At 36.8% G+C, this 26,874-nt stretch overlaps 1 protein-coding gene across 2 annotated transcripts in view; it reads right to left on the minus strand.

Annotated features, from left to right (window-relative positions):
• Positions 1 to 26,874, minus strand: part of VAV3 (vav guanine nucleotide exchange factor 3) — a gene marked incomplete at both ends in the record, with an annotated part of 378,650 nt that overhangs the window by 38,494 nt on the left and 313,282 nt on the right. For both annotated transcript variants that reach the window (XM_080690386.1, XM_080690385.1), the window contains 3 exons: positions 39 to 73; positions 6,075 to 6,140; positions 26,577 to 26,713. In XM_080690386.1, coding sequence (XP_080546512.1) covers positions 39 to 73; positions 6,075 to 6,140; positions 26,577 to 26,713 — 238 coding nt within the window. The remainder of the gene's footprint in view (positions 1 to 38; positions 74 to 6,074; positions 6,141 to 26,576; positions 26,714 to 26,874) is intronic.

The following is a 26,874-nucleotide window of genomic DNA, read 5'->3' on the forward strand; positions in this document are numbered from 1 at the left end:
TATTTCAACTTAGCTACATAAACATTTTTAGTACTTACCAGGGTTGGCAAGAATAATCTACTGGTTTGGGCACCTAAGATATAAAAAGGCAAAAACACATTAAGTTTACTTAAGGGAAGCTTTTAGAAATCAATCATTAATTCAGTACAGCTGACTCAGCTCTATAAAACCCTTAAGTAGCACAGTCCTGGAACTATCCATTGGCAATTTTATACAGAATGAATCATAGTATATGCCAGATAAGTAGAAAATGATTCATTTTGCCTTAATTCATTTTTTCATTCATTTTACTGCCACTGTACCTACAAGGGGAGAGATAGCAGGAAGATATGAACTAGAAACTTTCAATATTTATTATCAAGGCAATTTAATCCTACCATAGAAAACTAAAATGAAAATGCTATTAAAGAAACCAAATAGCACTTCACTTTCACATTGGGAGAACATGCAAAATAAATAATATACACTGGATGGACTATTATATAACACAAATTATAACCACTAATTCCAAAGCCTACCAACTGAAAAATCTTTTAAGAAAGCATCATGGAAAATATCTAATTTTCTTTTTTCTCATATACAGCTTTGCACAAGAGAAAAGTGTTGTATTGTTTAAGCAAATAAAGAAAGAAGGTTTCTTCTAGCTGCTGATTGCAACCAGAAAACAAAGCCAAAGAAGGTATACTAATTGAATAAAATAAAAAAATACTACAAGTGAGGAAGACAAATTATGATTTCCTGAGAAAAGATAGAATACAGATAGTCTGCATTGTGTTTAAAACTTTTTCATGGCTTATCCAATTTTTTTGCTATATACTTACCACGGTATCTGTATGCCTTTTTATATTTGGTGATTAAAAAGTTATCTTCCCTTGTATCAGTGTTTTGGTTTGGATTTAGAATGTCCTCCTGCTCCTCTAGGAAACAAGGGGTTGGTTGCTAAGGAGGGTTTCCTGGGGGTGTGGCCTTGGCGATTATATAAGGTCCTCTCCTCCTTTTGCTCATTCCCTTTGTTTCTGTTCTCCATGATGTGAAAGTGAAACCTTGCTCCCTCCCTCTGTCTGCTTCTTGCTGAAATTCTGAGATCCGTGGTCCCTGGCCTCACATGGACTGAGCCCCAAAAGCTCCAAAGAAACTATGAGCAAATAAATCTTCCATCCTCTAAGCTGTATGGTCAGTTTTTTAGATTATATCAGAGAAAATGGTAAGACAAACAGCAAACCCTACCATTCTAGAGATCTGTTCAATCTGAATGTCTCTAGTTATGCCAAGTTTCCATGATAAATTTGTGCTATTTTGCCCTTCCAGGTTAAGAGTTCTATATCAAAAATACTTTTCTGCTCAAAAAATTCCCACACATATTAATATTTTGATATTTTATCCTATGGATCACATTTTTAATACCAGCTCTATGTAAAATCATGATACTAGCAATTATTGAAGGAAGCTATCCATTATTAACTTGTAAATATTTTTCATTTTTTCTACATATAAAAAGTGATCTTCAACAGCTTCCTTTCTAATGATAAGATATTCATGGCCTTTGAAATCTGATGAAACAATAATTCCTTCCTTCCCCTGCCTTTTTTGCCTTTTTAAAATGCTTAATGTGAGCCTATTCCTAAATCAACTTGTAACTTCTTAAAGAAGGAGAGGTGGGGTGGAGGGGTAAGAGTAACATGGGAACAAGGAAAGGAAGGATGAGGAGGAGGAGGAAGAGGAGGAGGAGGAGGAGGGACAACTTTGACAGATTCTGGCTGTTGATTCCTATGGCTAGTCAAATGTTGGAGATCAAAAAGCTGCAAAGGTGACATAATTCTACAGCTGAACAGATATCTGAGGCTGCTGCATCCTGAAGTGCCCTACTGGAGCCTCATCTCTTTTCTGTGGATACATTCTGACATGTGAAGATCCAGGACCACCATCTCATCTATGATCTTCATAATCTGATGGGCCCTAATCTTTTCCATCTGGGTAGGCGTCAGCATTCCTCTTCTGAGTACCTTGGGTTCTTATCCTGACAGATGCTTCATATTTCAAACTATAGGCAATTTCTTTTTGGGTACTCTCTTGCCTACAAGTAAATGATCACTATTTTCCTCTTTTTTCTACCTTCAGCATAGACAGTTAATACTGTTAAACTTTTGCTATGAAAAATATCTTTTTTCAAAAATTATTTTATTGGAAATACTGTATGCACATAAAATATACACACATGTATGTATATATGATACAGTCTTCTTGAGGTATATTTTTAAGCTTAAATGGGACATTTAGAAATTATCTTTGTTTTGGGCTAGAAATGTCATTATTCATGAGAGCTAAATTCTGTTTTGATAGCAATTTTCTCTTAAGATGTTCAACATATGGTTTTTATTGTTTCAGATATTCTAATTTCATGTTCTAGAACCTCCACTTGATTCTTTTTATAGTTCCTATTTCTCTGCTAAAGTTTCCTATCTAATCACTCATGAACATATTTTCCTTTGTGTCCTGAGCACAGTAGTAATAGCTACATTTAAAATCCTTTACTTCTAATTCCATAATTTGGGGCCTCTCAAGGTGGATATTCTTTCATTTCTTTTCTTTATCTATTAAGTATGATTCATGTTTATTCGTATGAATGAATTTTGGATTGTATCTGTTATTATTTGAATGATATGCTGTTACTCAAATTAAAGTTATGGATTTTGTTATATTCCCACAAAAAGTGTGGATTATCTTTTTTATATTTTCTTTCTTAAATTTATTTTGTATTTTTTATTTACATTGGTGCACTGTAATTCTACATCATAGTCAGTACCTTCATATAGTTTTTTTTTATAGTTTGTTCAGTGCTAAAGGCTATAATCTGTGAGAGGATTGGTATAGGAGCTATGAGGCATTTCGCAGAGGTGGAAACTCCTGTTGCTTCCATTGCTACTGCTGTTACCTGTGAATTTAATCATCCACTCTTTACATGCACTCTGTCTTTTTTCTCAGGTTAGCTTTAATATTTTGCATTTAATGTTCTAAAGTTTCATTAAAATGTGTCAAGGCTTTGATTAATTTTAATATATCTTCTTGATTCTTAAGGTTAGTTTTATCATATATTCTAGAAAGTTCTTAGTCTTATTTTAATATTGCTTTGCCAAAATTATCTCTAATTTCTCCTTCTATTAGATATATTTAGATGTTATCATTTAATTCTCTGTTATACTATTCCTTTCTTTATCTCTTTGAACTGTTCTCTGAGAAATTTCTTCACATTTTTCTTCTAATTTTCTATACAACTGTTGAATGATATGCTATATAACGTACCCACCCATTTAGGCATTCATTTCAATTACTATATCTGAGACTTTTTGAAATATTCTCAGACACATGAATAGTGCTTTGTTCTCCTCTTAGTTATAGATTCCCTCTTTTATTTCTTCAGCCATTTAAATATAAAATTTTGAACTTAGTATTTGGTAATTCCAATATCTTATGTTTTTATGGGTCAAATTCCCTTTTTATTGTTATGTTAACCTTAGTTCAAGATAGTGTGTTTCCTTATAAACTTAATGATTCCAAATGGTGAGTTTATGTTCTCTGGGACTTTATATGCAAAACTCCTTTGAGGACTCTGTGTAAAGACATTCCAACCCAGAGAAAATTTGTATTTTCACTAGAGAAACAATCTCTGTGGAGAGTCATTTTAAACTATGCCTCTACATTAGAATTACACAGGTCACAGAGGTAGTATAAATATATTACATCTGAGTGGATTTTGGAATAAAGGTTAATAATTTGGGAAAGCTGCTTAATTTTTTTTCCAACCAGAGTCAGGATTACAGTTGGAATATGTTCTTCTATCAGATAGACTTTTTTTTTCCTACTTCATCCATCAAGAGCTTCCGGATTCAGACAGAGATATCCACGTTTGCATGGTGCTGCGGCTACAGCCTCTGTCTCTAGTCAACACATTTCCAGAAATGCAAGTGCCTTATTTATGTGCCTCCTGCGTTTCCCCCAGTTCTAAGTTCCCACCTGTCTACCACAGACTTTTGAGAAGACAGGCATAGAATATGCTGGAAAATTCTGAAGCTCAGAATGGAATACTCAACACTACTCATGGACCTCTGATAAACAGTAGGTCCCAGGGTTAAAAGTAATACCATTTTCCAAAATCTTTCAATCTATTCATACACTTTAACCTTCCCTCTTTCTACTTACCTTCACTTAAAAGGCTCTAAAAGCAACAAATAACCCTATCATTTAATCAAGTGGGCAGTAAAAGCTTAATACCTATTTATTAACTTTAAGCTATAAAACATCCACATTTACTTGGTTGTTTTACTCATAATTATGCATTACTGTACAACTTTAACTTATCCTATTAAAATTTCTTAGCATACTTCTCCTTCTGGTCACTTATTGGGTCCCTAAGCATCATTCAATAGGATTCTATAAGCTGATGTCATTAGTGTCGAGCTTACTCATAGCTAGGTACTTGCATCTACTAACTCCTATTCATTCCTTCAACTAAGTTTTGTGTGTGTGTGTGTGTGTGTGTGTGTGTGTGTGTGTGTGTGTGGTACTGGGGGCAGAACCCAGGGGGTTTCTACCTCTGGGCTATTCTCCCAGACCTATTTTATACTTTATTTGGAAACACGGTCTCACTAAGTTGCTGAGAGCCTTACTAAGTAGCTGAGGCTGGCTTCGAACCTGTGTGATCCTCCTGTCTCAGCCTCCCAAGTGCGGGATTACAAGTGTGCACCACCACGCCCAGCCAACAATGAGTTTTTAATATGTACTTTATGCCAGACTGTTTCTAAAATAAAACTTCGAATGCTCAGTGTTTTTGATTTGACACAATTAGATTCCAGTAAACATCTTAATATTAGAACATATAATCTTTTGCCACAGGCCTATATATAAATATCATTGCTTTATAGATAGGAAGTCTGAATTTCATTCATACAAATAACAGAAAACTAGCTGAACAATAATTTTTCCTTATCTAATGAGATAAGAGTAGTATTGAACTTCAACAATCTTTCAACATTATAATGTAATCCAAGATTTTTAAAATGTGACATACAATACCAACTGCATAGCAAATGCTTTTTTATTCTCTTTGTTTTTAGAAATTAAGTTTGAATGGGTGGAGTAAAATATCTTAAAGACTACATTTTTAACTTAAGGGTGGAAGTTCAAATTAATTAATATTAAGTTCAAATTAATTAATTAACATCAAATTAATTTAATATTAATTAATTAAAATTAATAAATATTAAGGTGGAATTAATATTTGTAATATTAGAAATGACATCCAATTTAGAAATGCTGGAACTATTAAAATAGAGCAAGAAAGTTTAAGGAGAGTTTTGAGGGTCTTTTCAAGCAATCATCTATCATATAGAAATTTCATTTACTTTGGACTAAGTAACTTAAAATGTTTTGTGAAAAAAATCTACTATAAATATCATATTATGATGCTAAAATCGTGTCACCTCAAATAGAGATTTAATTAACATGACAAAACATGGGAGTGCATTTTATGTTATATACACCTATACTATTTGAGTAAATATTCATCTTACGTGGACTTCATGTTTTTTTCTGTATTTGATGTTTCCAGAATATTTCATTATGATATTAAGTCAGTAATGACACACTAAATATAGAAAATGTATTTAGGGATGTGGTTGATGAATTTGTGGACTTTTTATGCTTTCCCGCAAAGCAGGTAAAGTATACTATCTCTGTGTAGTGTTGGGAAAAAATTAGGCTTTACCGTTTTTATCTTAGTGGGAAAGGGAAAACCTGTATAATACATCTAATTCTTATCTTTGACCTACTTCTAGAACCTCAGACAACTCAATTTTACAAATTCTACTAAATTAAATTTTCTTCTTGTATATATTTACTTAGTATTTTAAAATATTTTTGATAATGGGCTCATAATCATGTTGGAAATAATATGATCCCTCTAGAAAATATTAATCAAATGAAAGTGCAACCTGGCCGGTATCCTTTTATGTATCTCTAAACAATTACAGCATCAAAAGCAAAATTAAACAAGAAGGAAATAAGACGCAGGTACTTACACATGGGGAAGGCTTGACAGTATCACTTGGGAAAAATCCAACCTCTCCAGAGGCTAAATTTCTACCCTAAATCAGAAAAAAAAAAAAAAAAATCCCAGGGTTAGGAACAAAATGACAACTATATAACAATGTTTACATTGTGCTGTTACTTAGGATGCTCAGAATTATGCACACATTGTTTCTGGTCCCAGGCATCACTTACTATGATTCAGGAAAGGAAATAAAAATAGACACTTTCTTAACTCTTCAACTTTACAAGTGGTTTCAGGCCACGGCTATAATTTCAGTTAGTGTTTAAGGCATCATTCAATGTCTTTATCTTTATGTTGCTTGATCCTATGTAGAAGTGGAGTTTAATAAGGGCTACTTCTTACTGAGCCCTCACTGTATGCTAGAAACAACTCTGAGTGTTTCATTTAATCTATACAACAGTTCTCTAAGGTAGGTCCAATTACTATCCCCATTTTAGAGATGAGGAACATTAGACCCAGAAAGGTAAAATGACTTGAGCTAACCAGGTAAATGATCACAGAGCTAGCAAGTACAAGGACTAACATTCAAACTCAGATGTTCAGCCGGGCATGGTAGCTACACACGCTTATAATCCCAGCATTTGGGAGGCTGAGACAGGAGGATCGCAGTTCGCAGACAGTCTCAGCTGCTACTTAGGCCCTTTGCAGTGAGGGCCTGCAATCATTGAAACCCTGTTTCAATATAAAAAATAAAAAATTGGGCTGGGGTGTAGCTCAGAGGTAGATTGCCCCTGGATTCCATCCCCAGTACTGGGAAAAAAAAAAAAAACAAGAAGAAGAAGAAAGAAAAAAGAAAAACATAAACATAAACAAAACAAAACCAAAAAACTCAGATGTTCTAACATCAGAACTCTGCACTGCCTATCAATGTAAGTTTTAGGCACATAAAGCAAGAGAGTGGAGTATAAAGACAAAAGATAGCAAGAGCCAGTCTATGATATCTGAATTTTATCATTGCTGATGGAATTTCACAAAGAGTTATGTATTTTAGAAGAATTAAATTGGCATTCATGTGAAAGATAGCTTATCAATGGGCCTAATTTTGGAGATGAGAAGAGTATTAGGTAACTGGTACCATGATAAGAAAAAAGGAACCGGAGGAGGAGAACAAGTACTGAAGATATTACTTAACTGGAATCTGTGGCACTTGCTGTGGGTTAGATATGGGTAGAGAAGAGTACAGGCATTACAGGCTGGGAGAAATGTCAAAAGAGGTAGGAGGGGAACCCATAACCCATCCAAACAGATAAGATGGCAATCATACAGAGGGGAATCTGGAAATCACAGGAGTAACACTGTCATGGGAGTAAAGGTAAAGAGAAGACAGATCTTAGAGGCTAATTAGTGTTACTGGAAGGCAGGAAGACATCATCAGAAAGGAAAACAATCAGAGACTATGGAGGCACAGAAGCAGAGTAACTATGAAGCTGGAATAAAGTATTTCCTTCAATTAACTGTACTTACTGAGTGCACTGTGGTGCTTTACTGTAAGTAGGAAAGTGAGATACAAGTTACTAAGAATGATATTTGGGGACCATCTCTCTTTCTCTCTCTCTCTCTTCTCTCTCTCTCTCCTCTGTCTCTCTGTCTCTGTCTCTGTCTGTCTGTCTGTCTCTCTCTCTCTCTCCCTCTTTCTGTGTGTGTGTGTGTGTGTGTGTGTGTGTGTGTGTGTGTGTGTGTGTGTGTGTGTACACACTCACTGCAATGCTACCTGAGTGAAAAATATAGAGAGAAATGTCTGTGGGTGGGAGCTGTACATTGACTGACCACAGAATAGAAGAAGAGTGAGGGTTTTTTTTTTTTTTTTTAGAAAAAGGGAAAAAAAGATCTCTTATAATGCACTAAAATAAATATCTATTTTAGAGGTGAAAGGCCAGTGAACTTTATAATGATTTTTTTTTCCAATACTATATTTGAAGGTATATCAACAAATTGGAAAATTTTGGCCGTTACAAGAATAGTGAACTGTTAACTCCCATTCTTCAGAAGAAGAATGAAAAGTCTTCATCTATGGAGTGCAGAGGCTCAGGAGACGTAGCAGTGTTTCTGTGATGGTGCATGGTGGCCGGTGCCATACCATACTTCCTCAGAACAAAATTGACATGGGGCCCCTCATATCCATGGATGGATACTTTCACTCTGCTCCACCTCAAGACCACAATGCACACATCACCTGCTCTGCTATCTTTTATATAAAATCTTCCTTAAGCTGCAGATCCAGAGTGAATTTCATGCCCGCCCTCCCCTGCATCTTCAAATTCTCTTAGCTGTACCCAAACCAGTAGTGCGTCAGCGGGACATACTTTCAGTAGGCTATGCCATTATTGTTCTACATGGTTTCTTTCACCACTAGAATGTGAGTTCTTTGAGAAAAAAAAAATGTCTCAGTCATTTTTGTGAAACTCCATGCAGGACACACACCAGGCATTTAATAAATATTTGTGAATTGAGGTACCTTGCAATCTGATAGTTCCATATCCGTGAGTAGATCCCAGCTTCTTCTTCACTGAAAACAGTAAGCTACATCACACTTTATCTTTACATAGACAACCACAAAAAAGCATCCTGCTGGCTCTTTCTATATAAAAGGATTTAAATAGTGACAGCCTTTAAAATGTCCTTGATGTTTCATATAAGAAGCATGTTTTGGGTAGTGTTATGTCACAAAACAGAATGAAAGATGAACAAAGAATAAATGTGTAGGAGGAAGTTTAATAGATTTTATAATTGATGAAAGACTAGCATCGTTCTTTTCTGTTTTCCTTTGTAGAACCAAGTTGTCTATAAGGAAAGTATGAATGGAATACAAATCATCCTAGAGGATGAAGAAGGGGCCATGGTTGTAGAAGATGTGCCCTAAAACTGGGTAACACCTAAAAATGTCCATCCAAACCAGGATGTTTTGTTAAATGAGTAGTAACAATTATGCCAGGATAAAAGGCATACATTGGGACTGTTGTGGGTCCCAACTGTTGATGACCAGTGTATATGGTCATATATCAATAACCACTCTGTTTTTCCTCACCTCACTTCTGGGAGTCTTTCAGGATGGGAAAGTTTCAATAAGCAGGTTTCCATGGTTACTCTAAATTGCTTTTTTTTTTTCCTAAATGAAGTGCCCTAGCAATGCAGTTATATTTATGGTCATATACACTGCTTAAATAACAAGAGAGGTGAGAAATAATTAACCTATCTTAGAGATGAATAAAGTTACAGTTTTCCTACTAGCTCCTATAGGACATCAGTTGGAAGATAATATGTGCTATATTCAATTATTCCCATTTATTAAGGAAACAGCCAGCCTACAACATTGGAAGGCTACATAACAAAGTAGTGTGTAGGCAGGATGGCTCTGGTTCCTAGGTGGATATGTGTGGGATGTACACTGATAATTCATGAATATTAATGGGTGGAGCTGCTGTCAATCCCCCACACATGGATGGGACTGCAGGCTGTAAATATGAAATAAAACCATCCGCAAAGCCAAGGATTTAGTGCATTTAATAGGATGATCTAGCTATAAGATTTTTACTAACCAAGATGAGGGACAGGAACTGAGTTTCCTTCTTTATATTCCTGTGTGGACATTGTATTCTATGTCAGATAATCATCTTGTCATCTTCTTTTATGCCCATTACAAATGCCTGAGATGGGGAATCATCTTTTACTTATCTTCCTGTCTGATATTTGTTCCCAGAGTTCCTTAATATCTTCAAGGTCAAACTTGAAAACATTTTTCTTTTATAATATGTGTTATCTGATATACCATATGGCACTATCTTTATATGCATTTATTCTGCAGGGTTTGTTTTATGTGAAAGAACTTTTTCTAAGTTTGTTATTACAGGTTGGGTAATTTTTATGAAAATACTTTCTTTGGAAAGTACCTGAGAAATTAGATTGTGGTTTAAATATGTTGAGAAAAGATTTACCTTTTAAACTATCATTAAGCAAACTGAAGCAAAGACAAAGCAAAATAATATTATATTTGTAAAATAATAATGCCCTTTTCCTGGAAAGCAAATTGCTTTCTGTAGAAAAATGTATCAAACTAGAATTATTGGCTATTTTCTCTGAAATCCTGAATATCACAAATATAAATGCATAGTCAAGCACTTATTTATTCCTAACTAACCTCAAGTTTTAACTATTCCTCATTTTTCTTCAAAAAGAATCCATGGTGAATTATAAGGAATTAAAATGACCTTAGATTTTTGGGTAGAAATGATATTACAATCTACCTATACACAGAGAAACATTAATGTTTGCCAGTATATCCAAGTTGAAACTGCATTTTAAAGCCTATAGACAAGGAAGGCTTAAAATGACAGAGGATGGCCTCCAAAAATCTTAATCATAAATTGCTTGGCTGCTAACTTTATAAAAAGAAGAGAGAATTGCTTGAAGAAAAACATAGTGTCTCTTCCCTGAGGCTCATTTATCCCCTTAATACTACCTGGATTGGAGCTTTAATGCACTTCTGGAATAGTACTGAACAATTTGAAACAGATGTGGAAAGCTGAACATAAAAGGGACAGATTAATGGCTATTTATGAAAGATTGGAAATTCTCCCAAGTTACAATGCCCTAAACACTCACAACGTATGCATGATGGTGCTGTGGAGATTACTAAGCAATTTGTCATACATGGCTAATAGCCAGAGCCACTATCACCCTGCCCAGTCACTTCTCCATTGTCACAAATACACTGTGTGAGCGTGGGAAGGGAAGAGGAGGGGGAAGACATCTAGTGTGGCTATAAATGGTGGGAGTATATATGAATACATATGCAAATTAGTTTTTTGACTAGATGGATGGATGGATGAATGGATGGATAAATGCAGGCACTGTTTTTAAGATTATTCTGATAAATGTTATGAGAGCAAGACATGAAACAAAAGCTTCAGTAAGGCAGAGATGATTAGGAAAAGACTCAATCTGAAACTGGCCTTTGGTAAGGAGTGATATGTGCACATAACTGCACCCCTACTGGAACCACTGTCATCAGTTAAGTATTTGTCTGGGCTAGTTCTTGAAAAACACAGAAAGGTAGTATCATAGGGATATAGCATCAGAAGAGCTCATTCTATTCCTCACTGTGCTATAAAAAGCTGTGCAACCTTAGGCAAATCTCAATGATAGCACAGGAATGATGGCATGATCCGCCACACATACCTCACCAGGTTCTTACACAGACCGAAGAATTAGCAGGTGCAAAAGCACTTTGTAAATGCTAAGGCTTATTTTCTGTTTTATCCACAATACTGCTTTGAATTAGTCTCAATTCTTTCATTTCCCAATTTTCCTTTTTATTGGTTCACTCATCTATTATGAGAGAAATGCCCAATCCTGTGTATAATCCCACCGCTCCCCCTATATTTAGGCAAATTTACTAAGCCAAAGTAACATAGACTCTCGTATCACTTTCACCTGAACAGGACCTATTATAGTCCATTTCTTTACTCAAATGCTTTCTTGTAAATGTGCATTTTCTCTGATTCTTAATTGCCTCTTATGTGGTAAGTAAGGTATGCATTTTCCTGGCAGTGAACACTCTGAAACTTGCCTAGCATAATTGCATATGGTTATTCTAAATGGTCACTACAATGAATTCCAAAGTGTTCATGTACATGCACAAAAGAATGAAACTAAAAACCGCATTTCTATTATTTCTTAGTCAAAAGTAGACAGGATCTTTAACTTTTGACCAATGTGCAGACAGTAAAAGCTTTTCAACAGACTATTTGAGATTCATATTCCTGGTATAGTTCACTTATGCCTAAGTGGCTGTTATAAGCTTAGAATTCTGAATCACTGAACAAAATTTGCACCTTGATCTAGAATTTTTGATATTAAATCTATCTCCAGGTTGCTTGAATTTGTAATTGCACCAAGTAATCAAAATATATGGGAGAGACCTCCCTTCTATTTAGTGGTTTTTCCAACTCTCACAAAATTATTTGTGTTTACTATATCTCTGGAATTTTGGCAGATGGAAGTATCGAAGAAACCTTAAAATTAAAAGTAGTGAAATTTATACTGAGAAAAAAGCACTAAAAAGCCATAAGCTGTATTTCTACAATTATTAGCTGTGACATGACTGTAATAGTAGAATAAGACTTTGTATAACTTTTTTCTTTTTTGCTATTCAAAAAAATGTATTTGGTGAGGCCCTTGTATTTCTCTAGTAAGAAAGGGCATCCCTTGATTATGGGTATCTTAAGTATTTTTCTCCAAAGTCTCAGGAGGGAAGATGTTGTAGGATGATGTAATCCTGAATCATAATCTTGTGACTTTTTTTTTTTTGAGTGAAATAAACACGAGAGTACCTTTGAGGAAAGGAAAACATAATGGCAAGCATGTATCTGCCAGCATTCTTACTCCTATCATCCAAAGAACTGACCATACAACTGAGAGGAAGGAAGATTTATTTGTTCATGATTTCCTAGGGAATTTGGGGTTCTGTCCTTATGAGGCCAGGGCCGTGGATCTCAGAGAAAGGTCTTTCTGCTAGGAAGCAGAAAGAGGGAGAGAGGAAGGCTTCACTCTCACATCATGGAGGCTGGAGACAGGAGAGCAAGCAAGCAAGAGGAGGAGGAACCACCACCGGGGCTCACCTTCTCTAGCCACACCCTACTGGCCTTGGCTACCACCCCTATAAATGTGTTACAGTGGATTTATTTCACTACGGAGATTATAATCCGTATGACTTAACTATATCATGTATTAACACATGAGCTCTTCAGGAGACACTTTATATCTGAGTATAACAAAGCAAAAACCAGTCTGCACGTAGGTAGGCCAAATCCCAAGCAGTTGCTCAATACACAGATCTGGATAGAACAGGTTTCTACCACGTTTTCGAAACACATCCTACTTGAGCAGAAGCCAGATAACTCCCCAAATCATCCAGGCTTAACAAACCCCCAAAGAAATTTGTTTTTCTAATCCTGGCAGACAAAAAAAGTATTTTTCTATCCTTAGTGGTTTTAATCATATGTAATCACAAAGAAAATATTCTTAGTAACAGCAATATACATGTTAAATGCTGATCCAGTATTAGGCTTTTTAGGAGAATGTTAAAGTTTATTGACTTTGTACTATGTTCAAGCACTGTGCTAGGTACAGGAGACTAAAATGAATAGACATGGTCTCTGTTTTCAAGGATTTCATTCAGATAATGAATGTCATACCGGATTTTATTTTTGCTTTATGTTCATAGATTTTGATAGAATTTAGATTAGATAAAACTGATAAAGAAATAATTTTACATGATTATGGAGTCAGGAGCCTGGTGCTCCATTACTGGCCTGATCTTGAGGAAATTGTTTGGCTTCTTTTGGCTCTCAAATTCTCTCTGAAGAAATGAGAATTTGACTCAAGGATTTCAAGGTCTCTGCTTATCACTGAAGTACTGTGATTATCTAAGTGCCTTTCCCAAGTCTCCATGGTTCTCCAGTCAATTATTGCTAATGAAAAAAATATCTGGTCTGCATTCTTAGTTAGGGATACTATATATCAGTAATTTAACCTGACAATATGTATGGATAGATAATAAAAATATTTTTTTATTTCTGAATGACTTCCAATTTAGTTCAATGTAAAGTGTTTTCCAAAGTAATGGGTTGACTTGTTAGGATTAAATTCACCCATTCCTAAAAAATTTGGATTCTCCAGATTAAAATTCAATATATTTTATAATGTTATAAACAATTTGGCCCAAAGTCTTAGGGGTACGTGTGTGTGAGGCCCTACTTGTGGTGTCAAATCTGCAATCACATCAGACGTAATTCTAGACTGATGGCTAGCTGAAGGTATTCTGTGGTTGACATATTTTAAGGAATTGTGGCAGAAATGAAGCTTATGTGGTAATGAAATAAAAGAAGAAAAAAATCACAACAGAAATTTTTGGGATTTTCCCTTTTAACATTACTCCTAGCCCTCCAGAAAAGAAGAAGCAATACTTCACTGGCTGAACTTCTGCACAGATGGCAGTGTCCGCATCTAATACATTATAACCTACATTTCCCCCTGGAACTCATGTTGGGAAAATACAAGAAAGAATTGTTAACCAAAAGTGTCCATCTTGAGAGTTAACAATTAGGACCTCACTTGTTTTGTCAGGAGGGTTGCCAGTTCCCATAATACAGGGTCTACACTTGGAAACACTCCTGCAAACTCAGCTTATGATCTATTCAATCAAAGCCAGTTGGCAATTACCCAGGGAAAATGCTTCTTACAGGCCTTCACTAATGCCTACTATCTTCTGTAATCATCCCTCCCAGGGCCTCCCAGCTTCCATTATAGGCACACACTGCCTTTTTCTCCTTTCCTGTAATTAGGGATCCTGAGGCACTCAGGGTCAACACACTCAATATTCTGAGGCAGATATCTGTCAAAATAAAGGTCTCAGGATTACAGGATATACTAATATCAACTAAGCCTCTCCACTTTTCACAATTGCAATTCTGCCTCAGCTTCCCTTGATTTTACAAAAGGGACAGGTGAGTACATTAGCTAGTGGTGAGAGATGGTGCGGAAGAAAGGCCAAGGTGAGCGGAGGGAACACCCATGCTCCAACTCTCAAAAGGTGATAGTCCTAAAACAACCACGTTTGAGTCTTTAGAAGGAATAGCCTTGGGGTAGGAATTTGAATTGGGAAAACACATCAGTTCCCATCAGAGATGAGACAGAGAGGGAGGGAGGGAGGGAGGGGGAGAGAGAGAGAGAGAGAGAAAGAGAGAGAGAGAGAGAGAGAGAGAGAGGGAGAGAGAGAGAGAGAGAGAGAGAGAGGGGGGGGGATTATTTTCCTTAAGGAAAGATATTTGATTTTTTTTTTACATTTTTTGAATATTGTTACTTGTCCTGTACTATGATACAACCTGGCATTCTAGGTCAAGAGAAAAAAAATACATGCTTTTAGAAAATGCTACTGGAGCTAATATTCTTCTGTGGTCTAGAAAGGATTAGAAAAGTCTCTTCTTAATGTAGGGCAAAGAAAATGCCTTTGAAGTGACTGCTTTCTAATGTTTCAGGGAGAGATGTGGGGAGGAGAGATCCATTCCATTCTGCTGTACTCTCTTCTCCAACCCTCAGAAGGTTTCTGGGTCAGGTTATGTGTTATTATAAAGATCAAGTAAATTCGTATTCACATTCCCTAGGGGAAGGTTGTTTTCTGAACACCCCTGTCTCTCTGTTCCCTCCCCTCTCTCCTTCACTCTCCTTGAGGTATCTCAGGTTGCCCTCATCCAAACCTGGTCTGAGGAGAAGGCTCATGATTCATACCCTGAGGTATATTTAAATCAATAGCTCCCTTCAGAATTCATCATTTTCACTTTCATATATAATTGGGAAGTAAAATGTTTCACTTCTGATTAAAGAAATTTTGAGAACTGGGTAAAGGCATTGAAAAGGCAAAGAGGTCTCCTATGAGCCAGCTACATCAGGGGAACCCTTCATTCTAAATATGGAGAAGAAATCTAGGTATCTGTCAATAGAAAAATGGATAATGAAACAACAGAATTTTACTTACTTATAAAGAAGAATAAAATTATATCACTTGCAGAAGAATGGATGTAACTAGAGAATACCAGGATTATATTCATATTATGATTATAAATGAGATCGTCCAGTCTTAGGAAGTGAAGGGCTCATATGTGAAAGCCAGAGAGAACTTGGGAAAGAAAAGAGACTTCAGATGAATGAGGAGAGATTCCAGTAAAACAGTGAAAAAGGATGAAGGAGAAATGGAGGAGACACAATGAAGGAAATAGTTTAAATAATGTTATGTATGCATACAAAATTATCAAAAGCAATAGAAATAAAATATATGGGGAAAAGGAGGGAGCAGGTAGGATGTGGAGAGACACAAGTGTGTGTGCGTGTATGAGTGGATCACTCGGAATCTCGTTATGAGGTGTAATTGCAAGGCATCAAAAAAAGTATATGTAATATTCTGAAGACAAAAGACAAATCTAAATCTGACAAGATGGATGAATATTCTAATGGTCTTTCAAACAACATTGTAAAGCATGTTTGAGGTTATGATTAATTAGAAAATGTATAAATAGCAGATCATGGAAATAACACTTATGAATAGTTATTCATTCTAAAACAAATGTCCATTTTGTTGTAGGCCCTGGAAATAAAGAGATGAAAGTCATGTTCTTATCTTTCTGGAATGCTCTAAACAGGCAGGGAGAAGAATGGACGGACTCTTAGAATACAATACAACAGAGTTTTGATGGGAGGCCTTTACTCCAGAGAAGACCTGGAGAAGGGGACCCCAGTACTGAGCTTTGAGGGTGAAGAACTTTTAGGTAAAAGCTTTGAGTAAAAGAGGAAATCAGGAAGAGGATAAGTACACCTCTATGCTGCCTGAGAAAAAGATCTCCCCAGACAACTCCGGTGTTGTCGTTCTTATTTTTTTTCCCCCTTTTCTTTCTTTAACACGATTAGAAAAACACATTTGTTTTTTGTTTGTAAAGTTACTTGGATTTTTGTTTATAAAGTCAATTTGTTTGAACAACAAATTGAATGGTGAAGGAAATAACAAATCCTGACAGAGTAAACTCAGAAGAGGACCACCAGCATCCTGCAGCACATTCCTTCCCTCTGCATCCAGATGCCACTGGTGGTGGTGATGGGAATTTCTAACCTTGATGCTGAGGCCAATCAAGACCCACATCCCATGTCACACATTAGTAACACTCTCTCAACTAGTAGCACTTTTTCCCTCTAGAGGATCTCTTAAGTTCTAAGCTCCCTGGTTTTGTACTTTATATTCTTTTTCAGTGATTCTTTTTCTGAGGCAAAAAAATTAAAGAATACTAAAGCAAAACTTATACATAAAACAATGTTATTTTTTTACCTCCTAAATCACACACACACACACACACACACACACACACCTAAATTAACTTTAAAAATGTGTTTTCCTGCTGTGCATGGTTGCATGCTTGTAATCACAGCATTTTGGGAGGCTGAAACAGAAAGATCTGGGCTAGTGAACAGCCTCAGCTACTTAAGCCTTCTGCAACCTAGTGAGACCTTGTTTCAAAATAAAGAAAAAAAAAATAGGGCTGGGGGTGTAGCTCAGAGGTAGAATATCCCTGAGTTCCATCCCCAGTACTACACACACACAAAATGTGTTTTCCTTAGAGAAAAAAGTAAAAAGGATTCTTCTAAATCAAAGGTAGAATGATCTAAGATATAGAACTAAAGGAGATCTTGAGACCTTAAGTCTGGAAGAGACTTTCATTTTCATTTTATAGTTGCCATCCTGTAGACAGGTGATAAACTTGGTTCTATAAAATCACGGTTCTAGCCAGGCGTGGTGGCGCATGCTTGTAATCCCCACACTTGGGAGGCAGAGACAGGAGGATCGCGCAGGTTCGAAGCCAGCCGTGCGCGCTGGCTTAGGAGACCCTGCTTCCAAATAAAAACGCAAAAATAGGTCTGGGAGTGTAGCCCGGAGGTAGAAGGGCTTCCAGGATCCCCAGTACCACCAAAAAATAATAAAATAAAATAAAATCACAGTTGTAAAGGCGGGTGGCATGACTTCTCTTTTACCCTCTTTCTGGAGATTGTGAATTAATCAGAATGTGTGTAGAAACATTTTACTCCTCAGAATAAAAATCATGTAGATGCATGATTTGTAACTGTGAAGTATCATAACTATTTTCTAGGCTATTTAACTTTCATTGTAGATAAAAATGCATATGTTTTTTGGCACCAATTACAGTTCTACTGCTGATAATTGCCTTTTGGTTCTAATAAGCTTACAAAATTCTCCCAGTGGGACAATTAGATATTTTTAAATGACAATGGAGCAAATAAAACCCCATGACACAGGACACAGGTTCCTCATTGTCTGACAAGGTTTATTCTAAGAAGAAAACATATATAAAATACTCTATGGATTGATTTAACATTTGCCTATTTCTGTCTCTCTCCAGCTCTTTCTTCCTGGTAAGTATAATCTGTATATTTCCTAACAATATAAAGTTTCTCATATGAGCAACCCCTTTCAGCATGAAGCATGTTTTCTGTAGTTACTAAGTCTTTATTATGATATACTGCAACAAAGGTTTAAAAGCAACAGGTTTATCGTTACTAGATGATTATGATCAGAATTGTCCTATATGTTGTTACACTGGGACAAATTCATCTTACACCTGCACTAGAAAATGGAACCTAAGTGGCCAATTTCCTAATTTATATTCATTTCACTTGAAAACAATTTTGCAGTGCTCTCAAGGAAAGAGAAAGAAAAAGAGGAGACACAACAAAGGAAAAAAAAAGCTGACAAAACCAATTCTTTCAATGCAATAATTGAACAGAATACATCTTTTACAGCTCAACTGACAATTCATTGTTTGAAAGATATACAATGAAAACGCAGAGTGAAGCTCGCTCACTTCAATAGCATTAGAAATTACTGTTGTTATAATAATAATGCAGACTAGACTAATAGCTATTCAAAGAAAGAAAGTATAGATAGTAGAGGATAATTTGTATTCTCTGGACCTGGAGTATGCTGAAAACATGACAATCCATGATAAGATCTGACTTTCCACGATGAGTGAAGTGACCGACTCACTTAAATAAAAAACGAAGAAGAAAACAGTTTTAAAAAGCATAACTTCTTAAACATTCCAAACAGGTCAAAGCACTTAACTAGTACAAAAGGTATTCTAAAATTCAAATACAAAGCCAGTGTAGTATCTCAGTAAGTGTTCTAGATTTTAGTTTGCAGGTAAAACTTTAGACATATTTTAAACAATATGACTTACAAAAACTCCCAATAAAAAACCCAGAATGTTCTTAAGTATGTCACCTATACTAATCAGTCCTTAGATCATTAAGGTCTTCCATTTAGAAACTTGTTGTCTTGTCTCTGGTCCTTACCATATTAAACCTAAGAGTTGGATGGACAGTAGGCACTGTGTAGATATTTACAGAGATAGATGGGTAGATAGATGGAAGAATAGGAACTAATGTTTAATGGGCACCATTTTAGAATTCTTTTATATATCATTTGCTTGTTCAACAAGCAGTGATTGTTGTTCTCTAACTTTATAGATAATAAAACGAAGGCCCACAGAGTAAGTCATCTGTTCAAGGTCATGTTGCTGAGAGGTGGCAGAGTTAGCAATTTACACTTAGCAAAGTAAGCTTCGATTTCCTAAATTCTAGCACAGAAAACAAAACACTTAACTTGTTCCTCTCATGCTAATTATGCCCTATCTCAAATGAGGTAGTATAGGGATCAAAAAGAAGGGCTTAGTAACTCTGTTCCCAGGAGAAATTTTCAAAAATGCCCAGTGGGGAGTCGCATATTCTAGAATGTAAACCGAAAAGTTCGTGTCTTCCTTGGAAGATGACAATTGGCAATTAGTGTGCATGGAGCCGCTGTAAATACACCTACAGACACACATGACTATGAAGGCCTGGTGGCCCAGGCTTGCAATCCCAGCAGTTGGAAGGCTGAGACAGGAGGATCCAGGTTTACGGGCAGCCTCAGCTACTTAGTGAGGCCCTTTAAAACTAAGTGAGACCCTGTTTCAAAATGAAAAAATAAAAATGAAAAATAAGGAATGGGGTGTAGCTCGGAAGTCGAATGCCCCTGAGTTCCATACCCAGTACCGCAAAAACAGAACAACAACAACAAAAAAGACCAACCAGCACGTTCTTGTCAACTTTAGATCTAACAAGGAAGAGAGATATTCTGTGCAGATTATTTTAGAAACAGAACATTCTACATCATGCCATTAAGTAAATGTAGATGCTATCCAACTTCCTACTGGTACCTTCTACAGGATCTGAAACAAAAACTGATGTAATCATGATGGCCTTGAGACTCTGTAGGGTCTGAAGTGCATTTTAAATAGGAGAAAACAGCCGGGCGTGGTGCCACACGTTTGTAATCCCCGCACTTGGGAGGCGAAGACAGGAGGATCCTGCAGGTTCAAAGCCAGCCTCACTGGCTTAAGAGACCCTGTTTCCAAATAAAAATATAAAAATAGGTCTGGGAGTGTAGCCCTGAGGTAGAAGGGTTTCCAGGAACCCCAGTACCACCAAAATAAATAAATAAATAAATAAATAAATAAATAAATAAATAAATAAGAGAAAACAATTCTGTGAAGTTCAGTATGAAATTTGTGGCAAATATATATATATATATATATATATATATATATATATATATATATATATATATATATTACACTAATTATTTGAAAACATACCTTTGTTGGGTAACTATAAGCCAAAGTACTGAGTCTTCTTTAACATCTGATTTTGTGGCTATACTTGGTTTGCTAATAATGGCCAAATACCTTAGAATCTTACCAACTGAATTATATAATCAACGGTCCACGTTAAATTTATCTGGGGTTGAATATGAACTACTCAACAACATCCCAGTCTCTGGAAGTCGGCTGTGTGTCGACATCACTGCAAGGTCTTCTGGGTAAGTACCTCAGGTCTGTAAGCACTACTCTGGTCCAGACGTCCTTGTACAACATCTGAAACCAAGCCACCTGGGGAGTGAGTTCCTGACTCAAGCCATAGCTGCTTGTACAGGACAGGAACCCAGACCTCCTCTTTCTACCACTTCTCTTTTCAATAAGACTGGCATTTGTTGGATGTAAATCTTTTGAATGCCTTCGATTCATACCCATAAGACAATTCTGACTCATATTACATCTGTGTCAGAAACATTAGATGAATTATTAACACAGGTCTAAAAATCCAAATGCATTACTAGCTGCCAAAGAACATGAATGGTTCTTTTAAAAATAGGAGACCTAATGTCAAACTGATGATAGGAGTTGATAATTGAAGTATGAGCAGTGTCCCTCCAAGTAGTGAATACAGCGCTGGCACTCGATACATACATGCTGATCTGAAATGAATGTGCTAATTGTTTTCCTCTGTCCTAAACGTTAGCCTTTCTTCTTCCTCACCATTACACACTTCTTGCCTCAACAACAACAAAAAAAGACAGACATTTTGTAATTCAGTGGTTCTCATTTCTCTTACAATTCTCCCGAGCATCTCCCTAGCCATTCTAACATCATACCAGAAAACCTGCCTGTTTCTGGCCAGCTGGAGAGAAAATGACAATAACTAATGTCTTTCTTTTTGTCATAAAAGAATAGAAGGCACTATCATTTACTAAAAAAGGATACTGGGTTTGTTGTCACAGAACCCAAATTATAGTCCTATTTTCAAAAGTAGGTGCTGGGATAAATAAAATAATGAATCTTAAACCATTAGAAATAAAAATATTGAAATATAAAATCTAAAAAATAATCAAAGGCACCATCTTTTTTGTGTGTGTGTGGTGGTACTGGGGGGTGGAACCCAGAGGCTTTCTACCTCCGGGCTATACTCCCAGATCTATTTTATATTTTATTTGGAAAAAGGGTCTCACTAAGTTGCTGAGAGCCTCACTAAGTAGCTGAGGCTGGCTTCGAACCTGCGCGATCCTCCTGTCTCAGCCTCCCAAGTGCGGGGATTACGAGCGTGCGCCACCACACCTGGCTGAAAGCACCATCTTTAAAATGAAAAAAAAAAAAAAGGCATACTACACAATTAGGTTTTACGAATCTAAGGTATCAGAGGGAAAAAAGAGACTGAGAAGGGAACAAAGAAAGCTTGGTTAGGAAAAGATGAAGCTCACATTCTTTTTTGATTAGACTTAAATGCCTTTGGACACCCCTGATGCCTGTTTCCAGGATTCCTCCTGGACTCTTCTCACCATTTTCAGTGATCTCCAACATGTAAGCGGGAGCCACTTATATACACCAAGTTCTTCAATATTTTGTCCTCAGATTGACTATTTCCTGTCCCTGTCTCTACAATGAGAAACAGATTGGCTTTTAGTGCCCTTGAGAACCGCTAACAAAATCGGTCTATTCTTAGAATGGCTCAGACAGCTTCCACCTTGCTTTCTGTCTGTGGTACACCTTTACCTTGGTGGTCTCGAGGGAAGCATGGCTCCTAGATTTCAACAGTACAGTGCCCTCCCCATGTGTCTGGGCAACAGAAAGCAGCGGAAACCGCTCTGACCAGCTCTGCACGTGGAGCTGCAGAAGGTCTGGCAGCTTCTGCGGCTGCACTTACAGGCATCATGTAAAAAGTCCAACTGCAGAGGCCACCGTGCTGCGAGGAAGCCCAAAGTCACGCTGTGGCAGACAGCCTCAGCTGGGCCCCCCAGACAGGGCCTGGCCTCGCTGACAGTCCTGAAGATGAGGCCATTTGGGACTCAGAGCTGTTCCAGCATCTCAGGCAACATCCAGTAAAGCAGAAGAGCCACCTTATCATTAGCATTAGAAAAACTAAGAAATCGTTGTTTTATAAACACAAAGCAAAAACACTGTCATGGAATTGGTGGTAACTAAAGGAACCCAGGAAACCAGTTAGTTTCTTTAATTAATACACAGACAGGTCTCTCCTTTTTTTTTTTTAAGAACCTTCTTAAATAGTGCATAAGCTTACCCCTACCCCTCCCCCCAATTCTTAGGAAGTGTAGAGTTAAGGAGGGCAACATAAATTTGATCATAATAACTTGATTACAAAGAAACATTAGAATATAGTAGTTAAGATCTTGGGCTCTGGGTCAAGAAAAACTAAGCCGGGTATAGTGGCATACACCTGTAATCCCAATACTTGGGAGGCTGAGGCAGGAGAACTGCAGGTTCAAGGCCAGCCTCAGCAACTTAGTAAGACCTTGTTTCAAGATAAAATAATAAAAAGGGCTGAGGGTATAGCCCAGGGGTAGAATATCCCTGGGTTCAATCTCTAGTACCATAAAAAGAATTTCTAGGTCTGATTTCTAGCTCTGCTAAATCACTAGCTGTGACTTTCAGGCAGGCTACCCAACCTTACAGTGCCTCAGCTTGCTCATACATAGGATGAGGATAATAGTAATTCACTTTTTAAAGTTTAATTTGTATCACATATGTTAATATAGGTAAAGGATGCTTAGAATTCTACCTTGTACCTAACAATGTTTCACAGTCATCAGTTGTTCATGCTTTTGCTGTCACTATTATCACAATAAAGCAATTTTGCCCAATTCTGCCTGGTCAGCGGGGCGGGCATCAAAGAGAGTAGACAGAAGAGAAGAATGCTGCAGAGGAGAATCTAACTGAGATGCCTTGGAAGGCCAGGCAGGGGCGAGGCCTGCATAGTGATAACTAGAGCGGATAAGCGGAAGGACAGGAGACGTGAAGTCAGACGTGTACACAGGGCTGCCGCACGACCCCGCGGTTCATAAAAGCCACGGTTAGGGCTGAGAATGTGAGTGGCGTGAGGTCAGAGGAAGCACACAGCAGAAGACATCAACGAGAGATCGTGCAGTTGAACCTGGATTCTGCAGTGGGGATAGCTGTAGTAGATAAATTCTAAAGGTTAAAAGGAAAATGAGGAGACCAGCCGGAATACCACTCACACCACGTGCAAAAGTTATTCAAGAAGGACCGCAAGCCTACACAGAAAACCTAAAGCCATAAAACTCCTAGAACAAAGTCGAGGAGAATATCTTTGTAATCTCGGGATAGGTAAAGCTTTTGTTTTTATTTTGTTTTTATTTTTTATTTTGTAGTGCTAGAGACCAACCCCAGGGCCCTGTGCATGCTGGGCAAGAGCTCTAACATTGAGCTATATTATCAGCCTAAAGATTTCTTAATATACTACCTATAGCATTGTCCATAAAAGGACAAATGAACAAACTGGACTATATCAAAAGTAAAAACTTGGCTAGATGTGGTGGAACACACCTCTAATCCCAATATTGGGAGGCTAAGACAGGCGGATCATAGGTTTGAAGTCAAACCTCAGTAACTAAGACCTTGTTTCAAAATAAAAAATAAAAATGACTAGTATGTAACTTAGTGAAGGGATGCATGTGTGTGAGCATGTGTGTACACACACACACAGAATAAAAATTTCTTCTGTATGTATAACACTATTATGAAAATAAAAATACATTATGGATTAGGATAAAATATATGTAAAATACATTTTATAAAGGATTTGTATACAAAATATATGAGAAACTCTCAAAACTCAGTATTAAGAAAGCACAACCCATTAAAACATTTTTTTATAAAATGGTGGAATAAGTACTTCACCACTGAAGGGATATGGATCATACATAAGCTCACCATCATTAGGGAAATGTAAATTAAAAACCACTATGGGATACCACTATATACCTGTGAGAATAGTTAATGTTAAAAAGACTGCCGAATCACTATGTCGGCAAGTTTATGGAGCATCTAGAACTAGACAACTGGTAGCAATGGAACATGGAACATTGATTTTGAAAACCAGTTTCATAATTTCTCAAAAACTTAATCACCTATCTATATATGATCCACCTTTTGTTCTGAGAAATATAAGCAGACATTCATACAAAGGCTTACACGTGAAAGCTTATAAAAGTTTAATTTGTAATAATGGAAAATTGGTAATAACCTGGAAGACAATTAGTAAACTAATGGATAAACAAGTTATGCTACTTCTATATATGAAATAATAATAATCAGCCATAAAAAGAAAGAACTTCAGGGCATAGTAGTGCATGCCAATTCCAGCATCCGGCAGGCTGAGACAGGAGGATTTCAGGGTAAAGGACAGCTTCAGTGACTTAGCAAGACTTTGTTTCAAAATAAAAATAAAAGGGCTAGGGGTATAGCTTGGAGGTAGAATGCTCCTGGGTTCAAAGATCAGTAACATAAGCACACACACACACACACAATTATTGTTACATACAGCAACATGGTTACATCTCAAGATAATTATGTTGCATGTAAGTGATACAAAAAAAGAACACATGCTATATGACATACTATATAAAATTCTAGAAGGCAAAAAGTCAGCATAACTGAAAGGCAGGACAGTGGTTGCCTCAGTCGGAAGGATAGGCAACAGGTGGGGACTGAGGGAGGCATCACCAAGAGGCACAAAAATGTTTGGGACTGATGCGTGTTTTTATTATCTTGATTTTAGTGATGATTTTACTGTATATACATTTATACATGCTTATAACAAACTGTACATATGTTAAATATCTCAAGGCATATCACTTATATGACATCTAAAGTTTGTTATATATCTCAGAGCTGTATTTGTAAAAAGTGGCACCAATGATCCAAGGAAGAGCAGTTTCTGTAGGTGAGGAGATTATGAATAGAACACAGAGGGAAGAGACTGAAGTCAGCTCTGGTGTGGGTGAGGAGGAGGGCAGGAGAGAAAAGACAAGAATCCAAGTTACAGGTATTTGCCAAGAGAACAGTTTGAGCATGGTCATGTGCTGTAGAAAAGGTGCCAGTGGAGAGAAGGAAACTGAAAATGAGGGATGAGAAGCCCAGGAAAGGCAAGTCTTGAATAGGAGAAACATTACAGGTATGTTTTTATAGTTAGGTTGAAGGATGCGAGATTTTTCAGAATTTCATGTTATTTTCTTTTTTCTTCTAAGAAGGATGTGGTATAGGAAAAGAAGGACACCTAAGAAGAATATTGGAGCTCTGGAAGACCTACTGGCCACAATAGTGGAAGTGGTGGTTAGAGATATATATTCACTCTCATAACATTCTTAGGTAAAAAGATGACAGACAATAACATACTTCCAAGCAAATGAAATCACCGTCACTTACCTGTGCATTTAATGGAATCTTATTCAATAGTCCTCCTTTTATTTCTCTCCCTTGATCCCTAACCAAGTTTTATTTACATGCTAATCTGTCTGTTGAATCCCACCTCCATTTCCTTCAATGCATAGAGATATTTAACAAATTCTTTAACTTTGTTGGGAACCAGTTCTAACACAGGCAAGAAAACAGAGAATACTTTAATGAATGGCAAACTCTATTATCCAGCTTTATCAAGTCTTAACATGATATCCTATTTACCTCAATTTAAAAAATGCTTAAATCAAATGTAAGCTTACTGGGGAAGATAGATTTTATCACCAACAAACATCAAAACAGTCATTTACTTTATACATTTCATAGATTTCATGAATAATGCCCAGAGCACCTCAGAGAACTTCAGGTCTGTGGGTAAGCAAAAAATTAAATATGGCCAGAAATGGCTACTGGCAAGCTAATTAGGTAGTTTCCTTGAAGTGAACTGTTAATATATTAAAACCATGCAAATCAGATCATAACCACAGGTACTAGGTTTGGAAAAAATGTTCTCGCAAAGTATGAATTTGTAATAAAAATGATGATTACAATTCACAGCATTGATACTATTTTTCTTTAACCTTATAACATTAGTTGCAACTCTGGCATTGGTAAATATGGGGAAGGTTAATAAAAAATAATTTCTCTCTCCACGTCATATAAGATTGCTGAAGCAAAAAGCAAGCAATCAGTTTAGAAAGACAAGGGCTTTATTTGTTGCACAGTAATAAATCATCTGTTAAATAAAAAATATATAATTTGAATAGTACCTGCCAAAACAGACTGTGTACATCTCCCCTCAGAAGTTCAACCGTGTCCCCTGCCTGGATGTGTAGCGGGGGTCCCTCGTGAAGAGGTGGGGGCGGCGTTCCACTGTAGTTCCTAATGACCTGCATCTTTGGCCGACCTGAAATAAAGCAACACAGTTTTTAGAATTGAAAAAGCAATGATGTGTGAAGTCTAAACGTACTTCAGAAAAGAAAAAAAAGACCGTTATTAACATTAAAGCATCTTAATACTACCAGATCCATGTAAACATCTGAAGTAAGTCCAATGGAATGCTTTTCG

This window comes from Muscardinus avellanarius (genome assembly GCF_963383645.1).
Source record: "Muscardinus avellanarius genome assembly, chromosome: 3".
NCBI lineage: Eukaryota > Metazoa > Chordata > Mammalia > Rodentia > Gliridae > Muscardinus > Muscardinus avellanarius.